The sequence below is a fragment of the Prionailurus bengalensis genome, chromosome C2 (genome assembly GCF_016509475.1).
Source record: "Prionailurus bengalensis isolate Pbe53 chromosome C2, Fcat_Pben_1.1_paternal_pri, whole genome shotgun sequence".
Taxonomy (NCBI): Eukaryota; Metazoa; Chordata; class Mammalia; order Carnivora; family Felidae; genus Prionailurus; species Prionailurus bengalensis.
In genome coordinates this window covers 150247968-150263880 of record NC_057350.1, presented here as the reverse complement: position 1 = coordinate 150263880, position 15913 = coordinate 150247968, and the positions used below count along the sequence as shown (strand labels likewise).

Sequence of the window (15913 nt, the reverse complement as noted above, 5' to 3'; positions counted from 1 at the left end):
TGATTTACATGCACATTAAATCCTGGGAAGCCCTGCCCTAGAGGGATGTCCTTTCCTCCGCATTTGTTAGCCGAGGCACCATATGCCATATGCCACGGGTGGAATAAAGAGAGATGACCCTGTGGGGTCACTGTAGAAGGAAAGAAGCATGCCCTCTCAGTAGTGGTAAAGAGACTTTTACTATTACTCATTCACAGACGACACAGTCTTGAGTGGAACACGAAGAGGAAAACTTAACCAAGCCCATGCTGCTGCTGTGGACACCCACAGATAGTCACGGTACTCGGCCAGCAGGCTGGTGAGGTTCTGTAGGTAGTTTTGTTTTAGGGCAGCAGGGTTTTGAGGGAGATTTTGGCCCCCAGAGGACGTTTGGCAGTGCCTGGTCCTTACATCTACGAGGAGAGAAGGTAGTGCTTCTGGCAAGTAAGAGCGCAGAGGCCAGGGATGGTGCTTAACAGCCTGCGGGTGCCCCGCAAAGGATGATCTGGCTTTAAATGTCACTAGCGCTAGGACTGAGAAACCTTTCTGTTTTAGAGGAGGGAGTTACCTATAAGAAGTCCAAAATCTGTCCATTATCCATGACTCATTTTAAAGAAGTATTTAAAACATGCCAAACACTCGGAACTAATAAATGTTAACTCCTTTTTTTTTTTTTCTTCTTCAGGAGATAAAACATTACAGATGCTTTTACAAGGACAGTTTCAAAGCCCCATTCCCTGCTTCCCTCGAGGCAACCACTGTCTTGAAAGTGGGTTGTTTCATGCTGCTGTGTGTGTTTATACTTTGATTACACACACGAGTGTCCATGAAACAGTATATCGAATTGCACGGGCCCCTCTGTAATGGCGTGCTTCTCTATTTGTAGGTCGAAGGCTGTTTTTCCAGAAGTTTGAGCAAAGGCGTGAGCAGAACTGCCTGTCAGTGAACACGTTTCCATTTTTTAAAGTAATTTACATTTTCCTTACGTGGCGGTCAATGATTTTAAGAAAAGATGTTCGGTGTTTTAAATCAGGCTGGGGAAAGAAAACCAGAAGTAATGGTGGCATTTCTCCCATGCGGACTCTGTGGTGGCCCAGGGTCTCTTACATTCTTTGGGAGTGATGATGGGGGCGCAGTCCCCGGCCCCACCTGCCCGCACCCTCCCTTCTCCCTGGGTGGCACCTCGCAGCCCCTGCTCCCAGCTTCCCAGGAAGACATTTCCTCCATCTCTGCATCATTTTTCAGCGCTGGCCAGTTTCTATGGCAACCGTGAGATTGAAAGATGAGCAGGGAGCGGGAGGCGAGGCTCGAGTGAGACCTCGGGGTGGTTGTGTGTGTCCGTGACGTCACCATCCTCTCGTCTGGATAGGATGATTCCGGATACTCCCATTCAGGGCTGCTGGCTGCTGCTGCTTTATTAGCAGACCTGCCCCGGGGCCCCAGGAGCTCTGCAAATCGCCTCCCTTCCCTCCTGTCCTCATCCCACCAGAATTTTTCTCCTGGCTGCCCCTTCTCTGTGTTGGCTTCGGACTGTCATTAAGAATGCACAGCTTCATTCTGCTGTGTTTCAGGATGCTCTTCTGCCCGGTGTTCTGGAAGGGCAGGGAGGCATGGCAGCGTTTTACTTGATGTTGATGGCGCTGTGAAGTCTGTTCTCTCCTCTGCAAGAATACTGACTATGCAGAAATTTATTGAAGCGGATTATTATGAACTAGACTGGTATTATGAAGAATGCTCGGACGGTAATTATGGCCCCTGCAAAACAGAGCAGGGATGTGTAGGGGTATTGTTTCCCTCTGGGGTGGGGTGTTGGTCCTGAAACCTTTCCCAGGGAGAGAGGTGGGAGGGGGGGCAATAGAACCAGCACCACCGCAGGCATGCATGGCCCTGACAGTTTTCAAAGCTTGATGGAGGAGATGGCAGGTGGGCAGGGCTCACTGAGATCCCTCTGTGGTCAGTCGGTCTTTGCTCAGGAGGGCAGATGGTATTGGTGTGCAGGGCTTGTGAGCATTATACTTCTCTTGGATTGAATTCTCTTGGGGGTGAGGCGTGAGTGTGGTGGTGGTGCACGCGCGCATGTGTGTGCAAGGGGAGATGTGTTCTGACCTCTGTGCTGTTGTCGGGGCTGGGGAGTGGTGTATTCAGGAGGTGGCTCTCTGGACTGTCGGTGGCAGGCCTGGAAGAATCCTCCCTTTCCTGAGCCCAGACCTGGGGGCTGTGGGGAGGCCGGAGAAAAGGCAGAAGCAGCTTCCCACCCAGCAGGCAATTCCAATGAATTTTGCTTGTAGGATCCCACGGAGATGGGGGTGGGGAGACATTGGGAGGGGCAGGGAGAGACTGTCTCCTTCTGTCACAGGGCTCAGTTTGTGCAGGGAGGGTGTGGCACATTCCAGAGGAGACTGGGTGGAGTTTGTGTGGCTGGACAGGCCTCAGGAGGTTCCGGATACATGGCAAATAGCACTGAGCTGCATTCTCAGAGAGGCCACAGGAGAGGCACCTTAGGCTCCTGTGGTGTTGGGCCCCAGAATTGGGTATGGGCACAGTTGATCTGTCTTACTTAATTTCTTCTTCAAAATGACCCTCAAATCACATGTCTTTTACACACACACACACACACACACAGGACACAATATATACAGTTTGAGGGTCTGTTCCCTAGTGTTCCCAGCCCCACACGAACCATTAATAGGTAAGGTAACTGTTTTTTAATTGATTCGGGAGTTTCAGACTGCTCTAAGACCATGACCACATTTGATTAACCTGAATGATGTGGCAGGCTGGGAGCTGGCCTCATTAGTAAGCAGAAGAGCTACATAATTGTCTCTTATCTGCTAATTTCTGCCTTGGCAAGGGCTATGGGAGAGGGACCTAGAGGCTTTCTTGGAGAGGGTGGGTGGGTAGTAAATGTGCTGAGAAAGTTCCCCAGTTGAGCCCCACTGTTGTCCACTACCCCCCCCCCCCCCCAGCATTATGTGAAGACAGTGTCATGTTGAGTCTGTGTGTTTTTAAATATCCTGAGTAATGGTGGTGGTGGGCAGCTCCGAGGGTCTTTGGGGGAAAAGATGATTAAATCCTTTTTTTCCCATGGATATATTACTCTTGAAGCAAGTTCCCAATTCCAAAAGGCAATGACAGGGATGCTTCTTTTCAGAACCGTCAGTGAACTCTCGTAGTTTCCTTGGTGATTTGTGACTCACTGAGCCCTCCCTAACTTTTTAAAGTGTGGATCTCAGTGGATCACTGGAATGGGAGCGTCGGTTCCAGCAGAGCGCCTGTCCCAGACCACGGATGAGTCGGGTGTGGCCATGGCTCCCACGGATCCATCGTAGAAGCCAAGCGGGGGAGGGAGGTTTCTTCCTGTCTTGACCCAGTTGCTACGCTGTCCAGCTCTCTTTACACCTTCGTCCTTGGGAATAAAGCCAGTTACTCGTGGTGGTCATTTTGAGGAGTGAGAGGAGGCCGGCTCTTATCTGGGTGTCTGTCAGAAGGATTTTCTTACCCGGCCATTTCTCAGTTGAGTCTTTTGGCCCAGAGGCAGCCAGATCGCTCTTCTTCCAACAGAAAAGGAAAATGGAAGGAAAGGCTGCTGATCTGTTCAAGGGTAGATCGGTGTTGATTGCGGTTACTTTCTAAATGCGTGTTGGGCAAAATACTTGCCTTTACCCTCCATTCCAGTGGGGATGCAAGGGAGAAGGCCACTGGGACAGAATTTACTGGGACAATTGCCATTTTCATAATCCCATTTTTAAAAATAGCAAAACAGGGAATAAAAGGGACAGAAACCCAGAAATCACCTCGTTTAGGAAATCCAGGGGGTTGGGATTTCGAGTAGATGCCAATTTTGTAGTTAACTTGTTGACTCATTTCTAACTAGTTGGGTTCCTGGTCTCTGCAGGCTAGCCTGGAAATACAATTTGCCTTTGCTTATTTATGCGTCTTTAAACTTGCAAATTGAAATAGCCCCTTTATCTCCCAGTCCTGACCGCCCAGGTAGGAGTAGACACACAGCATTGCTTTGTCTCTCTTGTCATTTGAATCTTTAATGAGGGAAACTTCTAGGGAACTTTCCATACTAATAATAAGAGATGAGTCAAATGTTTTGAAGAAGATGCAAAATCATCATTTATGTCAGACTTCCTGACTTGCACTTCAATTGCAGGGTTAGCACTAAAAAGTAATATTTATATGGGTGGGAATATGGATTGCAAGACAATTAGGACCCCTCTTTCAAAATTGGAATCAAGAAATAGCTTGATTCTCTTTCGTCTCTGAGGTTCAGGAGAGCTTTCTTCAGTGCTGAATGACCGTACCCTTCCCCTTTATCAGTTTTATTTAAAAAAAAAATTTTTTTTTAACGTTTATTTATTTTTGAGACAGAGACAGAGCATGAACAGGGGAGGGTCAGAGAGAGGGGAAGACACAGAATCTGAAACAGGCTCCAGGCTCCGAGCTGTCAGCACAGAGCCCGATGGGGGCTCGAACTCAGGGACCGAGAGATTCTGACCTGAGCCGAAGTCAGCCGCTTAACTGACTGAGCCACCCAGGCGCCCCCCCTTTGTCAGTTTTAGTTCTGGAATCTTAACACACCATCTTCCTCCCCGCCTCCCCCAACCACACCGCATCACGGGAAGACCCCAAGGGTATAGCAAGAGGCATGGGGCAGGGGCTTGGAATGATAAGAAGCTGGAGGCGTTGATTGCCCAGTATCTTCAAGTAAATTTTAGAGATTTCAAACAGCCAGCTCTCAACAAAGAGTAGCTTGGCCTTCGCAGAATTTACACAGATACACCCAGTGCCTACAGCTTAAGCTACAGTGTCAAACGATGTCATGGTGGCTACATTGGATGTGACCCCCCTCTGAAGCCTGGCGTACTATGAAAATCACCTATTTATTTATTTATTAAAAAACTTTTTTTTCTTTTTAAATTTTATTTTAGAGAGAGAGCATACAAGGAGAGTAGGGGCAGAGGGAGAGAGAGAGATCTCAAGCAGGCTCCATGCACAGCACAGAGCCTGACGTGGGGCTTGATCTCACAACCCTGGGATCATGACCTGAACTGAAATCAAGAGTCGGATGCTCAACCAACTGAGCCATCCCGTCTCCCCTCCTCCTCCTCCTCCTTCTTTTTTTTAATTTCCTTTTTTTTTTTTTTTTTTTTTTAATTGGAGCGAGAGCAGGGGAGAGGGGTAGAGGGAGAGAGAGTCTCAAGAAGGCTCCATGCCCAGTGAGGAGCCCAACACGGGGTTCGATCCCGCAACCCTGGGATCATGATACCCATTTATTTATTAAAAAAAATTTTTTTTAACGTTTATTTATTTTTGAAACAGAGAGAGACAGAGCATGAATGGGGGAAGGGCAGAGAGAGAGAGGGAGACACAGAATCGGAAGCAGGCTCCAGGCTCTGAGCCATCAGCCCAGAGCCCGATGCCGGGCTCGAACTCATGGACCGCGAGATTGTGACCTGAGCTGAAGTCGGACGCTTAACCGACTGAGCCACCCAGGCGCCCCGATACCCATTTATTTAAAAGAAAGATTCTCAGATTTACTCCAGACCCAGAGAGGTCCTGAGAAATCTGAATTTTTAGCACATGCTTTAGGTGGTTCTTTACATCGGGTGTGTGGGAAGCTGTGCCAATGTCAGTGGAGACCATCTGCAGACATAGGGGTCTGGGAAAGAATTCTTTAGGTCTGTCACAGAATCTTATGTTGTTTCTTGGCTACACTGGTCACTTACGATTTTAAAAACTGTGAGACCCAGGGTGCCTGGGTGGCCCAATCAGTTGTGTGTCTAACTCTTGATTTTGACTCGGGTCATGATCCCAGGGTGGTGGGATTGAGTCCCGCATCAGGCTTCATGCTCAGCAGGGAGCCTGCTGAAGATTCTAAAAAACAAAATAAAAAAACTCGTGAGGCCTGTTTCATATTTTAAAAGGCTTGGGTTCAAGTGTTTGTCCTTAAGTTAAAGAGTGTACTTTTGTAATGACTCTAGAAGTAGGTAGAACACCACACAGTGCACGGGCATGGAGTTTCTGCTTGAGGCCTGTTTTGCACCCCGTATGGCTCTGTGGTTTGGGCACATCCTGGGACCTCTGTGAGCCCGTCAACCCAGATGGCCCATCTGGCAAGTGGGGACAGCCACACTGACCAGAGCCATTGTGAAGAGTATAAGGAGCGTGAATAAAGGACAGTTGACCCTTGAACATCATAGAGGTTTGGGATGCCGACCCCCTCCCTGCCCCACAATAAAAAAAAATCTGCGTAGAACTTTTGGCTCCTCCAAGACTTAACTACTAGAATAGCCTACCGTTGACTGGTAGCTTTATCAATAACATAAACAGTCGATTAAGGTGTTCTTACAATACAGTAAGCTGGAGAAAAGAAAAGGTTATTAAGAAAGTCATTAGAGAAAATAGATTCACAGCACTGTATTGTATTTATCGAGAAGAAAATCCACGTATAAGTGGATCCATGCAGTTCAAAATCATGTTGTGCAAGGGTCAACTGTAAAAGCTTTTTGTAAACAGTGATGTACTGGGCCAGTGCTTAATTTTATTTTCTCAGAGATAGTGTAGTTAGTTCTTTCTACAAATCCCTTTCATGGGGCACCTGTGTAGCTCAGTCGGTTGAGCGTCCGACTTGGGCTCAGGTCATGATCTCTCAGTCTGTGAGTTTAAGCCCTACGTTGGGCTCTGGGCCTACAGCTCAGAGCCTGGAGCCTGCTTCGGATTCTTTCTCCCTCTTTCTCTGTCCCTCCCTCACTCACGCACACTCACTGTCTCTCAAAGATAAACATAAAAAAGTTTACAAAAAAAAAAATCCCTTTCAGAAGGTGAGTGGCATTTGGAACAAGGGTATAGTATCTTGACCACCCGTTTCTTGCTGCACTTTCTTTGTGACTGTACACCCTCTCTCCTCACTGAGCAGCATTACAGATGTGAATGTCTGGGCGGGAGGGGGTCTCCCTCATGCTGATCTCATCATGGGGAAACCAGTGGATGGCTGAGGAAGCCTTTCTCTGGGCTTCTTACTCCATAGTGAAAAGTCCGTGGCAATCCACAGGGGCGGTCACATGTGCTCTACTGCTTGGCTTCATTGCAGTGACCTCTAAAATGCCACTCTAAGGTAGGGGTGGCCATTTTGGGAGTAAAGTTTTGCTGGAGATATTTTAGGCATTAACTGAAAAGCTGTTACTAGGGGTGGGGGGGCGGTGCCTGGGTGGCCAAGTCGGTTAAGCATCCACCTCTCAGTTTCAGCTTGGGTCATGATCTCATGGTTTATGAGCTGTCATGGCGGAGCCTGCTTGGGGATATTCTCTCTCTCTCTCTCTCTCTCTCTCTCTCTCTCTCTGCCCTTCCCTCACTCACGAGGTCTCTGTCCCTCTCAAAACAAATAAGTAAAAAAAAAAAAAAAAAGACTTGGTTTTTGATGAGTTTCTAATGTTCCTGCACTCTGTGTCATATGATGCAAACAGGCCTCTGTGTTTTCATCTTGTGTTTATTGCAGGATGCACCTTTGACAGTGCAAGATGGCCCTTCCCTTTCCAAACAACACCCTGTGAATGGCTCTTAAAGCGACTTGGGGGGGAAAAAAAGAATTAAGTGTAAATGCATAACGTAACTGTCAGCTCTTCTCACTGGCTTGAGTAAAGTAGCGGTAATGTCCTTCCCAAGAAGTAGATGCAAGCCCAGAGCCCATGTTTCTCTTACTAATTTTTTTTAATGGCATAAGCGAGGTTCTTGGAGAAGGATCGTCAGTAACCGGCACCCTTAGCCGGGGCCGAGAAATGGAGGGAGGAGGTGCATGGAGCACTGAGAGAAGTCTGCGCTGTGGGTGGCCCTCGGAAGAGGACAAGGACACTCACGGCAGGAGAGTGCCGTGGGGTCAGGCGGGCAGGGGGCTGCAGGGGAGGCACAGGCTATGGAGGCCAGGAAGCGTACAGCCCGCGTCTCGAGACGAAGGGGCACCCTCTGGAGGGCTGGTGCCCAGTAGGACTTGTTGTGACAATGGCAACATTGTGCGGTGCTGTCCAGGATGGTGGCCACTGGCCACGTGTGGCCCTGGAGCACTGGAAACCTGGCTGGCATGACTGAATCTTGAATTTTATTTAATTTTAATCAATTTAAATGTAAATGTAAATAGCTCCAGGGACTTGTGGCCCGTCTCAGGCATGGTGGAGCTTCAGGACAGTGACTTCTGTGATGGTATGTTGAGTAGATCTGAAGAGGGACACTCACAGAAGTTTGCCCCTCCACCCTGCAAGAGGGGACACCTTCCACTTACAGCCTTCCTGTCCAGTGTTCCCAGGGAAGGTCCAGAACTCAGTCCCTGCCGCCCTGCCCGGGGCCCCAGTGTCTGCTCCTTGCCTCTGGGACGGCAGCACCCTTGCTACTTGACTCTTCCTGGGGCTGAGCTCCTGTAGCTTCGCATCCAGAGGTCCAGGGTCTCCCACTTGGCACAGGGATTCCTGGGCTTTCTTGCTTTGGCTTTTGGAGAGATTACTCTGTCAGAGAAGATGCTCTTGGGCCCGTGTCTGCCTTTAACCTTGAAATGAATGCAGATGTGGATGAGGTTTGAGAATTCCTTCACATCCCTGCAGGGTGGGGAGGGAGGAGAGATTTGGGGTGGGGGGCGGGGAATATCCTGAAGGACTAAACCCAGGCATATGAGGTGACATGAAGAGTCTAGGACGGTTTTGTGTTCAAAATGCCGTGTCCTAAATGTTTACTATGTAATATGTGTAGACTTGGGCTTCATTTGTTAAAGGTAGCCTAGATTTGAGTTAAAAGCTGGCTATAAGCAACTTGGTTATGAGTCATCACTGAGAGTATTTTCAACTACATGAAATCAGCTTTTGTTTTCATTTACACACACCGTGGCCCAGCACAGTATCCTACACGTCTTATAGTCGGCCTTATATTTGCTGAATGAATAATGCTCCCTCTGTCCCTCCCTCCCTTGCCAGGGTGTCAGACTCACCGTCGTTTGAATTGAATCAGGCCCAATTTGATGCCATTTATTGAGATTAAGTGGCATTTTTTTTTTTCCTGAGCATGTATCCTCATAAACGTTGTGCTGAAAGTTAATGCAGATTTTCAAAATGCGATTTTAAGCTCCCTGCCACTGAATTTCTGCTAAGCCTCCTTTTTACAAAGAACACATTTTTAGTGTTATAAAACGTAGTAATCATTTTCAGGTTCCAAAATATTAACCAGACAATGCATATGTCTCTAGGGTTTCATTTTTAAATAGCACTTTTGTTATATTCTGATTTTCTATTTCAGGCACTCGTGTGGTCTTAAATTCGTTTTTATGGAGGTAGCGATTCAATGCAGCAGACATTTTTAGCTTACCAAAACAGGATCTTCAGACTTAAGGATCCAAAGATGAATGAGACCTAGGGCCTGAGCCTGTGCAGAGAATTCTTTATAATGGTCTTGCCTCTGCTGAAAGCCTCCCTCTTGGTTACCTGGGGGAGGTGAATCGGAGGGAGGTGGAATAGGTCTCCCGATGTGGCTTTTAGGAGCCGGGAGACCTGCCACAGTGTAGCCGGGAGGCAGCTGAAGCCCAGAAATCACAGAATGTGCCGTACTTCTTAGATGCCAGCGCTCAGGGCCACCTTCCAGTGGGTTTGATGGAGGGACCTGCCATTTTCACTGTTAAAGGCAAAATTAAGCAGTACAGAGGAATTGGTATTGAGACACACAATTAAACTGGATTCTTCTTCCAGGCAATGTTGTAAGCTATTAGGCTTTAGATTATTTTCCCCCTTATCCCAGCAATTAGAATTTACGGATTTGACTGTGAATACGCAGATTTAGGATGAGAGTGGGGGTTATCAAATGCAGATTTAAAAAGAGCAGATGCAATGCATTATTACCAAAGAAAGATTGAATTAATCTTAAAACAGGTAATGGTTCCTGCCATGTGTTTTTTTTTTTTTTTTCCTTCTGCTAGAAATGAGAATGATCACTTCCTTTCCCATTCAGCACTGTGTCAGGCTGTTGTCAAAGTCCGCTGGGTCCCAGCTCCTGGAGCGTGCCCACCGAAAACCTCCCATCTGAGGGCATTGTGCAGTTATTTACCAGGGCAGCTCTTCTTCTAGGGTCCCACCTGTAGACAGGTGCACCTGCTTAAGGCTTTCTTGGTATCACCCTGTGCAGATGCTAGGAAACTTCCAGGGAGCTACCATTTCCTCACTGCTTCCTGGGGGAGGAGAAGTGGGGAGGGGCATCTGGAGGTGGAGAGCTTGCCTGAGGTCCTCCACCTGCCTGCCCACCTCCCCCTGTGAATCCACAGCACCTGGCACGGTCGCCCTGGGGCAGGCAGGGCATTCCCGTTCTGGCAGGTGCTTCTCCCTCTCCTGCCCCCACCCTGTCCCTCCTCTCTGCTCCTGGGAACCACCCCCTTCCGGGTCTGTCTTGGGTGACGCTGGGCCAATGGCCCTGTGTACACCCTCCACTCTAGCTCAGCCAGGGCACGTCCTCGGCCCCGTCCAGGGCCCAGCGTGTGCCCCAGGGGCCCGGGCTCCAATGGCTCCTCTGGGCAGACGGCTGGGAGCTCCCCCAAGAACAGCCCCTTAGGGCAATGTTTTGGCTTTGGGGTGACTTCAGCAATGTCCCTGAGAGACGCGGGAAGGGAAGAAGAGTGTTTTGAGTACGACTACCGAGATGAAGAGAGGAAGCCCACCAGCGAGCGGCACGAAAGCCTGGACCTCTTGGAAGAGGGTAAATTCGTACTTTGTTCAAACTGACCCTTTCCCTGTTAGTGTCTAAGTACGCCTGGCTGTTTCACTGATCTCACAGCACTCTTTCATTTCCTTATTGAGGTATAACTTCAAGCACACAGATCTTACGTTGGTGGATGGCTTGTGATGACCCCCTTGTAAAACCACATGTCGTATGTCTGGCACCCTGGGAAAGCCCCTTGTGCCCCAGGAGGGAGACCATTGTCCTGAGTTCTGTGACCTGAGATTTATTTTGCTCCTTTGTTCTTGATCTACACAGATGGAATCAAACAGGGTGCATTATTTTGACTGGTTCCTGTTGCTTGACTGATTCATACATGTTGTTGCAAATATCAGTTAGTTGTCTTTTCGCTGTGTGTGTGTGTGTGTGTGTGTGTGTGTGTGTGGCATTCCAGTACTCTGCTTTAAGAGTTTTGGTTGTTTTCTTGTGACTGAACAGGTTTTGGTAAATTAGCAAGAGACTGAGTCATTATTATTTAAAAAAAAAAATTTTTTTTAAACATTTGTTTATTTTTGAGAGAGAGACAGAGTGCGAGTTGGGGAGGGGCAGAGAGAGAGGGAGACACAGAATCCAAAGCAGGCTCCGGGCTCCGAGCTATCAGCACAGAGCCCAACACAGGGCTCGAACTCACGAACAGTAAGATCATGAGTGACCTGAGCCGAAGTCGGAGGCTCAACCGACTAAGCCACCCAGGCGCCCTGAGACTGAGTCGTTATTAAATAAAGTGTGTTTTTGTGCTGGTGTTGCTTATCTTTAAAAAGTCATTAATCACTGATTTGAAACAGGGATTTTTTTTTTTTTTTTAATTTAGGATTCTTTCAAATGGAAAAGTACAAGGCTGACTTTGAAGTCACCTGGGGACCCACCTTCGGGCTCTGTTAGAGGGACACAGCTTCTGGAGAAGTGAGGGTGTTAATTCAATGAGAGGCCCAGATGCTCAGTGGGAGTTTCCTGGTTGGGCTTCTGGTGCTTTTGCCCGCAGGGCAGAGAAAGGGATTTTGGGGGTGCAGCAGAATGTTTAAACAGTGACTGCATGTATGTTCTTTAGGTCTTGAGGAAAAACAGTCTGAATACCTTTACAAAGTTCTGCTCTGAAATGGTTTATCTTCATGTCTCAACATAAATTTATTTTAAAAGTTATTTATAGGGGCGCCTGGGTGACTCAGTCTGTTGAGCGTCCAGCTTCAGCTCAGGTCATGATCTCACAGTTGATGAGTTCAAGCCCCGTGTCGGGCTCTGTGCTGACAGCTCAGAGCCTGGAGCCTGCTTCCGATTCTGTGTCTCCCTTTCTCTGCCTCTCCCCTGTTCATGCTCTGTCTCTCTGTGTCTCAAGAACAAAGATAAACATTAAAAAAATTTTTTTAAGTTATTTATAATTGGCCTTATCAGAAGTGTTTTCGTTTGAGAAAAACGTTCTGTCCTAAAAACAGTAACATTTTACCACAGGACAGTTAAAAGCATTAAATTGGAGAAAGCCGGGGAAGGGAAGAGCTGGCAGAGAGATGGGGGTCTCCAAGCTGAGGCCTCAAACCCCGCCTGGCCCTTTCACGAAGGAGATGGTGTAGGAACGGCCGGCCGATGGGGACTGTGCATTAGTCAGGTTCCTGCAAGTACTCAAGGGAAAGGCATCCACCTGCTCTCATAGAGCTAGGGCCAGCCCAGGTTTCCCTGGATCAGCTGGTGTCCCTTCCAGCCCCCGTGTCCCCACATCACCTGGGAGCCTGTTGGAAATGCAGATGCTCCAGCCCCAGACCCACCGAGTCAAAACCCACCTTTTAACGAGATCTTCAGGGGATTCCTGTGCATATGAGAATACGAGATGAGCAGTTGCCATAAGCAGAGTGAGATGAGTTTAGAAACCAGTCACAGAACCATATGATTCTAAATTAAAGGCTATACAAGATTCTGGAACAGTGTCTTAGAGCCTAGTCAAGAGAAGAAAACATTTTGTGTTGTATATATTTCATCTATCCATATTTTTAACTTTAAGAAGAAAACTGGGAGCCAGATGATGGTGATGAGAGCCAGTGTTTATTGTGCTCTTACTACGTGCTGAGTACTTCATGTGGATTTGTGCGTTTAATCCTTCAAACAGCCAGATCAGAGGTTAAGCGCTATTATCATTTCCATTTCACAGGCTTGTAAGAGGAAACAAGTTAACTTGTCCAGAGTCACAGAGCTAGTAAGTGGTTTCAGCCTATGTAGAACAACTCAAGGGCCCTCTGCTCTTAAATCACCATGCTAGCAGTTCTCAAAGTGGGCCCCCCCCCACCCAGTAGCACCAGCATCACCCAGGATTGTGTTAGAAATGCACATTCTGGGGCCCTGTCCCAGACCTGCTGAGCCAGGCTCTCTGGGGTGGGGCCCAGCAGACTGGGTTTTAACGTGCCCTCTGGCTGATTCCAACGCACATTGTCCCCTGCTGGTCTACATTTCAGAGATAACCGTGGGTGTTGGTTGGCCACCCCCTCGGGAGTTTCCCAGGCGTAATCTGAAACCTCCTTGGGCAGGGAGAGGTGAAGGAGGAGGCCGGCCACTCCAGCTCGGTAGGTGGCAGTTCAATAAGCAGAGGGAACCCACCTACCGACGAGGCTTGTCCTGGGCGGGCAGCAGCAAGACAGTGGATCTGTGCAGCCACCTGCCAAACCTTAGAAGTTTGTTTAGAAAGAGGCCCTAACTGGGTGTGGCCACGTTGGCCGCTCAGGTGTTCGCAGCCCATCGCCATCTCAAGGCTGTGTCCTTGGAGCGGCCTCTGGGAGCGGGAAAGGTGACCAGAACCCACATTCCAAGGAGGGTGTGGGGAGGCTCCAAGTGGCCGACTCCCACTCACAGGTCAACTGGAGGTCGCATCTTTTTGTTGACATCCCCCAACACAGGGTCCCTACTCAATGATCTCATTTGAGAGGGGCACTGCTTTGTATTTGGCATCTTAGGATAGACTTATATTCTCTTTTGTTTTTTCCCTTCCCATCGCCTTCCTTTCTTCAATAAAATGTTTAGCTGTCCTGTAAGGGGGCAGGGGGTGACGTGTTCATAGTAATTTTAGGACAGTAAGCTCAAAAGAAAGACACTTTATAGCCAGTGTGCTCAGTTTTCTTCGTCAGAGAAAATTCATGAGACTGGCTCCCGGCCTGAAGGAAGTCTGGAGCATAGGTTGGAAGATAGAGGTTTGTTTTGGAAGATTTGGTTTCTGTGGCCAGTCCTGTGTCCCAGAGCAAGCCCGGCACTGGGCAGGACCCTGCTTTTCTCCGACATTGTCTTGAGTTCATGGGCCAGCAAGTCCCGTGTATGGAAGAGAAATGCTCTTGAATAATGAAATTATGTGCAGGATGTGGACGTGACTGCGTTCCCTGGATTCTGAGCTGGTTTAGGTGCTTTTCTTCCCTGTTGACTGATCTCAAAGAGGTGATTTTGGCTGACCACTGAAGGACAGAATCAGTATTTGGGTTGCTCTGATAGCTGTGAATACACGAGACATGTGTTTTCTCCCAGTCACCTTGTGGGGGTGATGGGTACTTTCTAATGTCACCCTCTCACATTCAAAGCAGCCTTTGCAATAAGTGCTGTTCCCATTTGCAGTCAGAGTGACTGAGGCTCAGCTCGGCTGTCCCTGTCCAGAATTCCACCGCCGTCACCCTGCCTGGGGTCTACCTTCCACTGCACCCAGGCACGAGGTGCTGATGGAGTCGAAGGCCCCTTCTGGCCGTTCTAACCCACGAAGTGGGTGCTCACAGGGAGGCGGGGCTCCCAGGAGAAGCAGCTGTGAGAGGCTGTTTGGCTCTTACCGTCCTCAGGGAGAGAAAGTGTCTGGGCTCTGTGTCTTCTGGCCACTGAGAACCGGCACAGACACAGAACTGACCTCAAGCAGCTTCGTCCCATGTGGTGGTCTTGGAGCAGGGCCCTGCTTGTTTGCCCCAGCCCCCTCTGCTCCGTGTGAGATCAGGCAGGAAGCCGGTCTCGGTGCTCCTGGGAGTGAAGGGCACTGGCACCAGCATCAGGAGGACACTGACGAAGATGAACTTCTGTGGTCACTTCCTTGTGGTTTGCTGTGTGGCAGATTCCCACCGCTTTCTCAAGGGCATGCCTCGGGAAGCCTGATCTCATGAGTTTTCCTCACCCGGACACTCCTGAGGCTGTTACCCGACTGCAAGATTCCCTCCCCGATTCCTGGCAGGCAGCAGGGTTCGGAAAGAGCACATGGAATTCTCTGGGGGTTACCGAGTGCTCTCGTAGCAGGTTTTGGTTTTCTCAGCCCGCAGGCTGCAGGAGAGCAAGTGTCCTGTCCTCAGAGGTGGCTCCTGGTGGCCAGGGTGTGAGTGGCCACGTCGGTCTTTTGCACAAAGGGCCATTTTCAGGTGATGAGCACTAACCAGAAATTATCATCTGGAAAAGCAGAGATGGAGAAAACACCAGTTGGCAGTGGGAACCTAGAACTTGGTGGAGAGCCTGGGGCCCGTGTGACTGTGCATAGCTGCACCCTGCTGGGTCATTCAAGTTCTTCGGCTGGGCCCAAGGTAAAGCCGGAGAGGCAGCACAGACAGCGGATTCCTCCAGTTTGAGGAGGAAATCGTGGGCTGCTGGCGGAGGGCCAGGCTGCGCGGAGAATGGCTGGGGCGGGGAGGCGGGGGAGGTGTGTGATGTCTGCCCTGGAGAAGGAGCTGTCAGGGTCCCGCCTTGGTGTGTGTGTGTGTGTGTGTGTGTGTGTGTTGACACGGTGTGGCCAGCAGCACACGAGGGCGCTATGCAGGACTCTCTCCTGTAGGGTTACGATCAGGAGGGAGGTGACCCGGCTTATCAGTCCTGGCCTCAGCACTGTGTGCTCGTGGTGTTGATTGCCTTGGTCTCCAGCCTGGGGTTTGGTTGTTGGTATCCATGGCTACCCCACGCGGGCCTCCAGTGATGTCAGTTGCTCAGGGTGGTTCTCTTACTGGAGTGCAGGTACCCGCATAGCCCCAGGGCTGGCCATGGGCAAGGTTCACCCAGAGCCTTTGTTATTTTGGGGTCCTCTTGCTGCTCTGCCCACTTCTGGCACCTGCCCCCTGCCCCCTTGCCGCCCCGTCTTCTTGCATCCGAACTCCCAACGGCATCTCTCACTTGGCCCTTCCTGCTTGCTCCTCTGTATTATGCTAATTTACGTATGCATCTTACCAGCTCAGCTTGAGAGTGGCAGTCGTGTATTTACTCAGGA

The 15913-nt window shown here is 49.3% G+C and overlaps 1 protein-coding gene across 12 annotated transcripts in view; it reads left to right on the top strand.

Moving 5' to 3' along the window:
- The window catches only part of TRAK1 (trafficking kinesin protein 1), a 193604-nt gene that overhangs the window by 122907 nt on the left and 54784 nt on the right, over nucleotides 1–15913 (top strand). For 2 of the 12 annotated variants that reach the window (XM_043595652.1, XM_043595662.1), the window contains exon 1: nucleotides 10428–10704. The exons of 8 other annotated variants lie outside the window; for them this stretch is intronic. In XM_043595652.1, the coding sequence (XP_043451587.1) occupies nucleotides 10593–10704 (112 nt within the window). In that variant the 5' untranslated portion in view covers nucleotides 10428–10592. Of the gene's footprint in view, nucleotides 1–1374; nucleotides 1722–10427; nucleotides 10705–15913 lie in introns of those variants that run through there. 2 more of the 12 variants (XM_043595653.1, XM_043595654.1) reach the window with 2 other exon arrangements.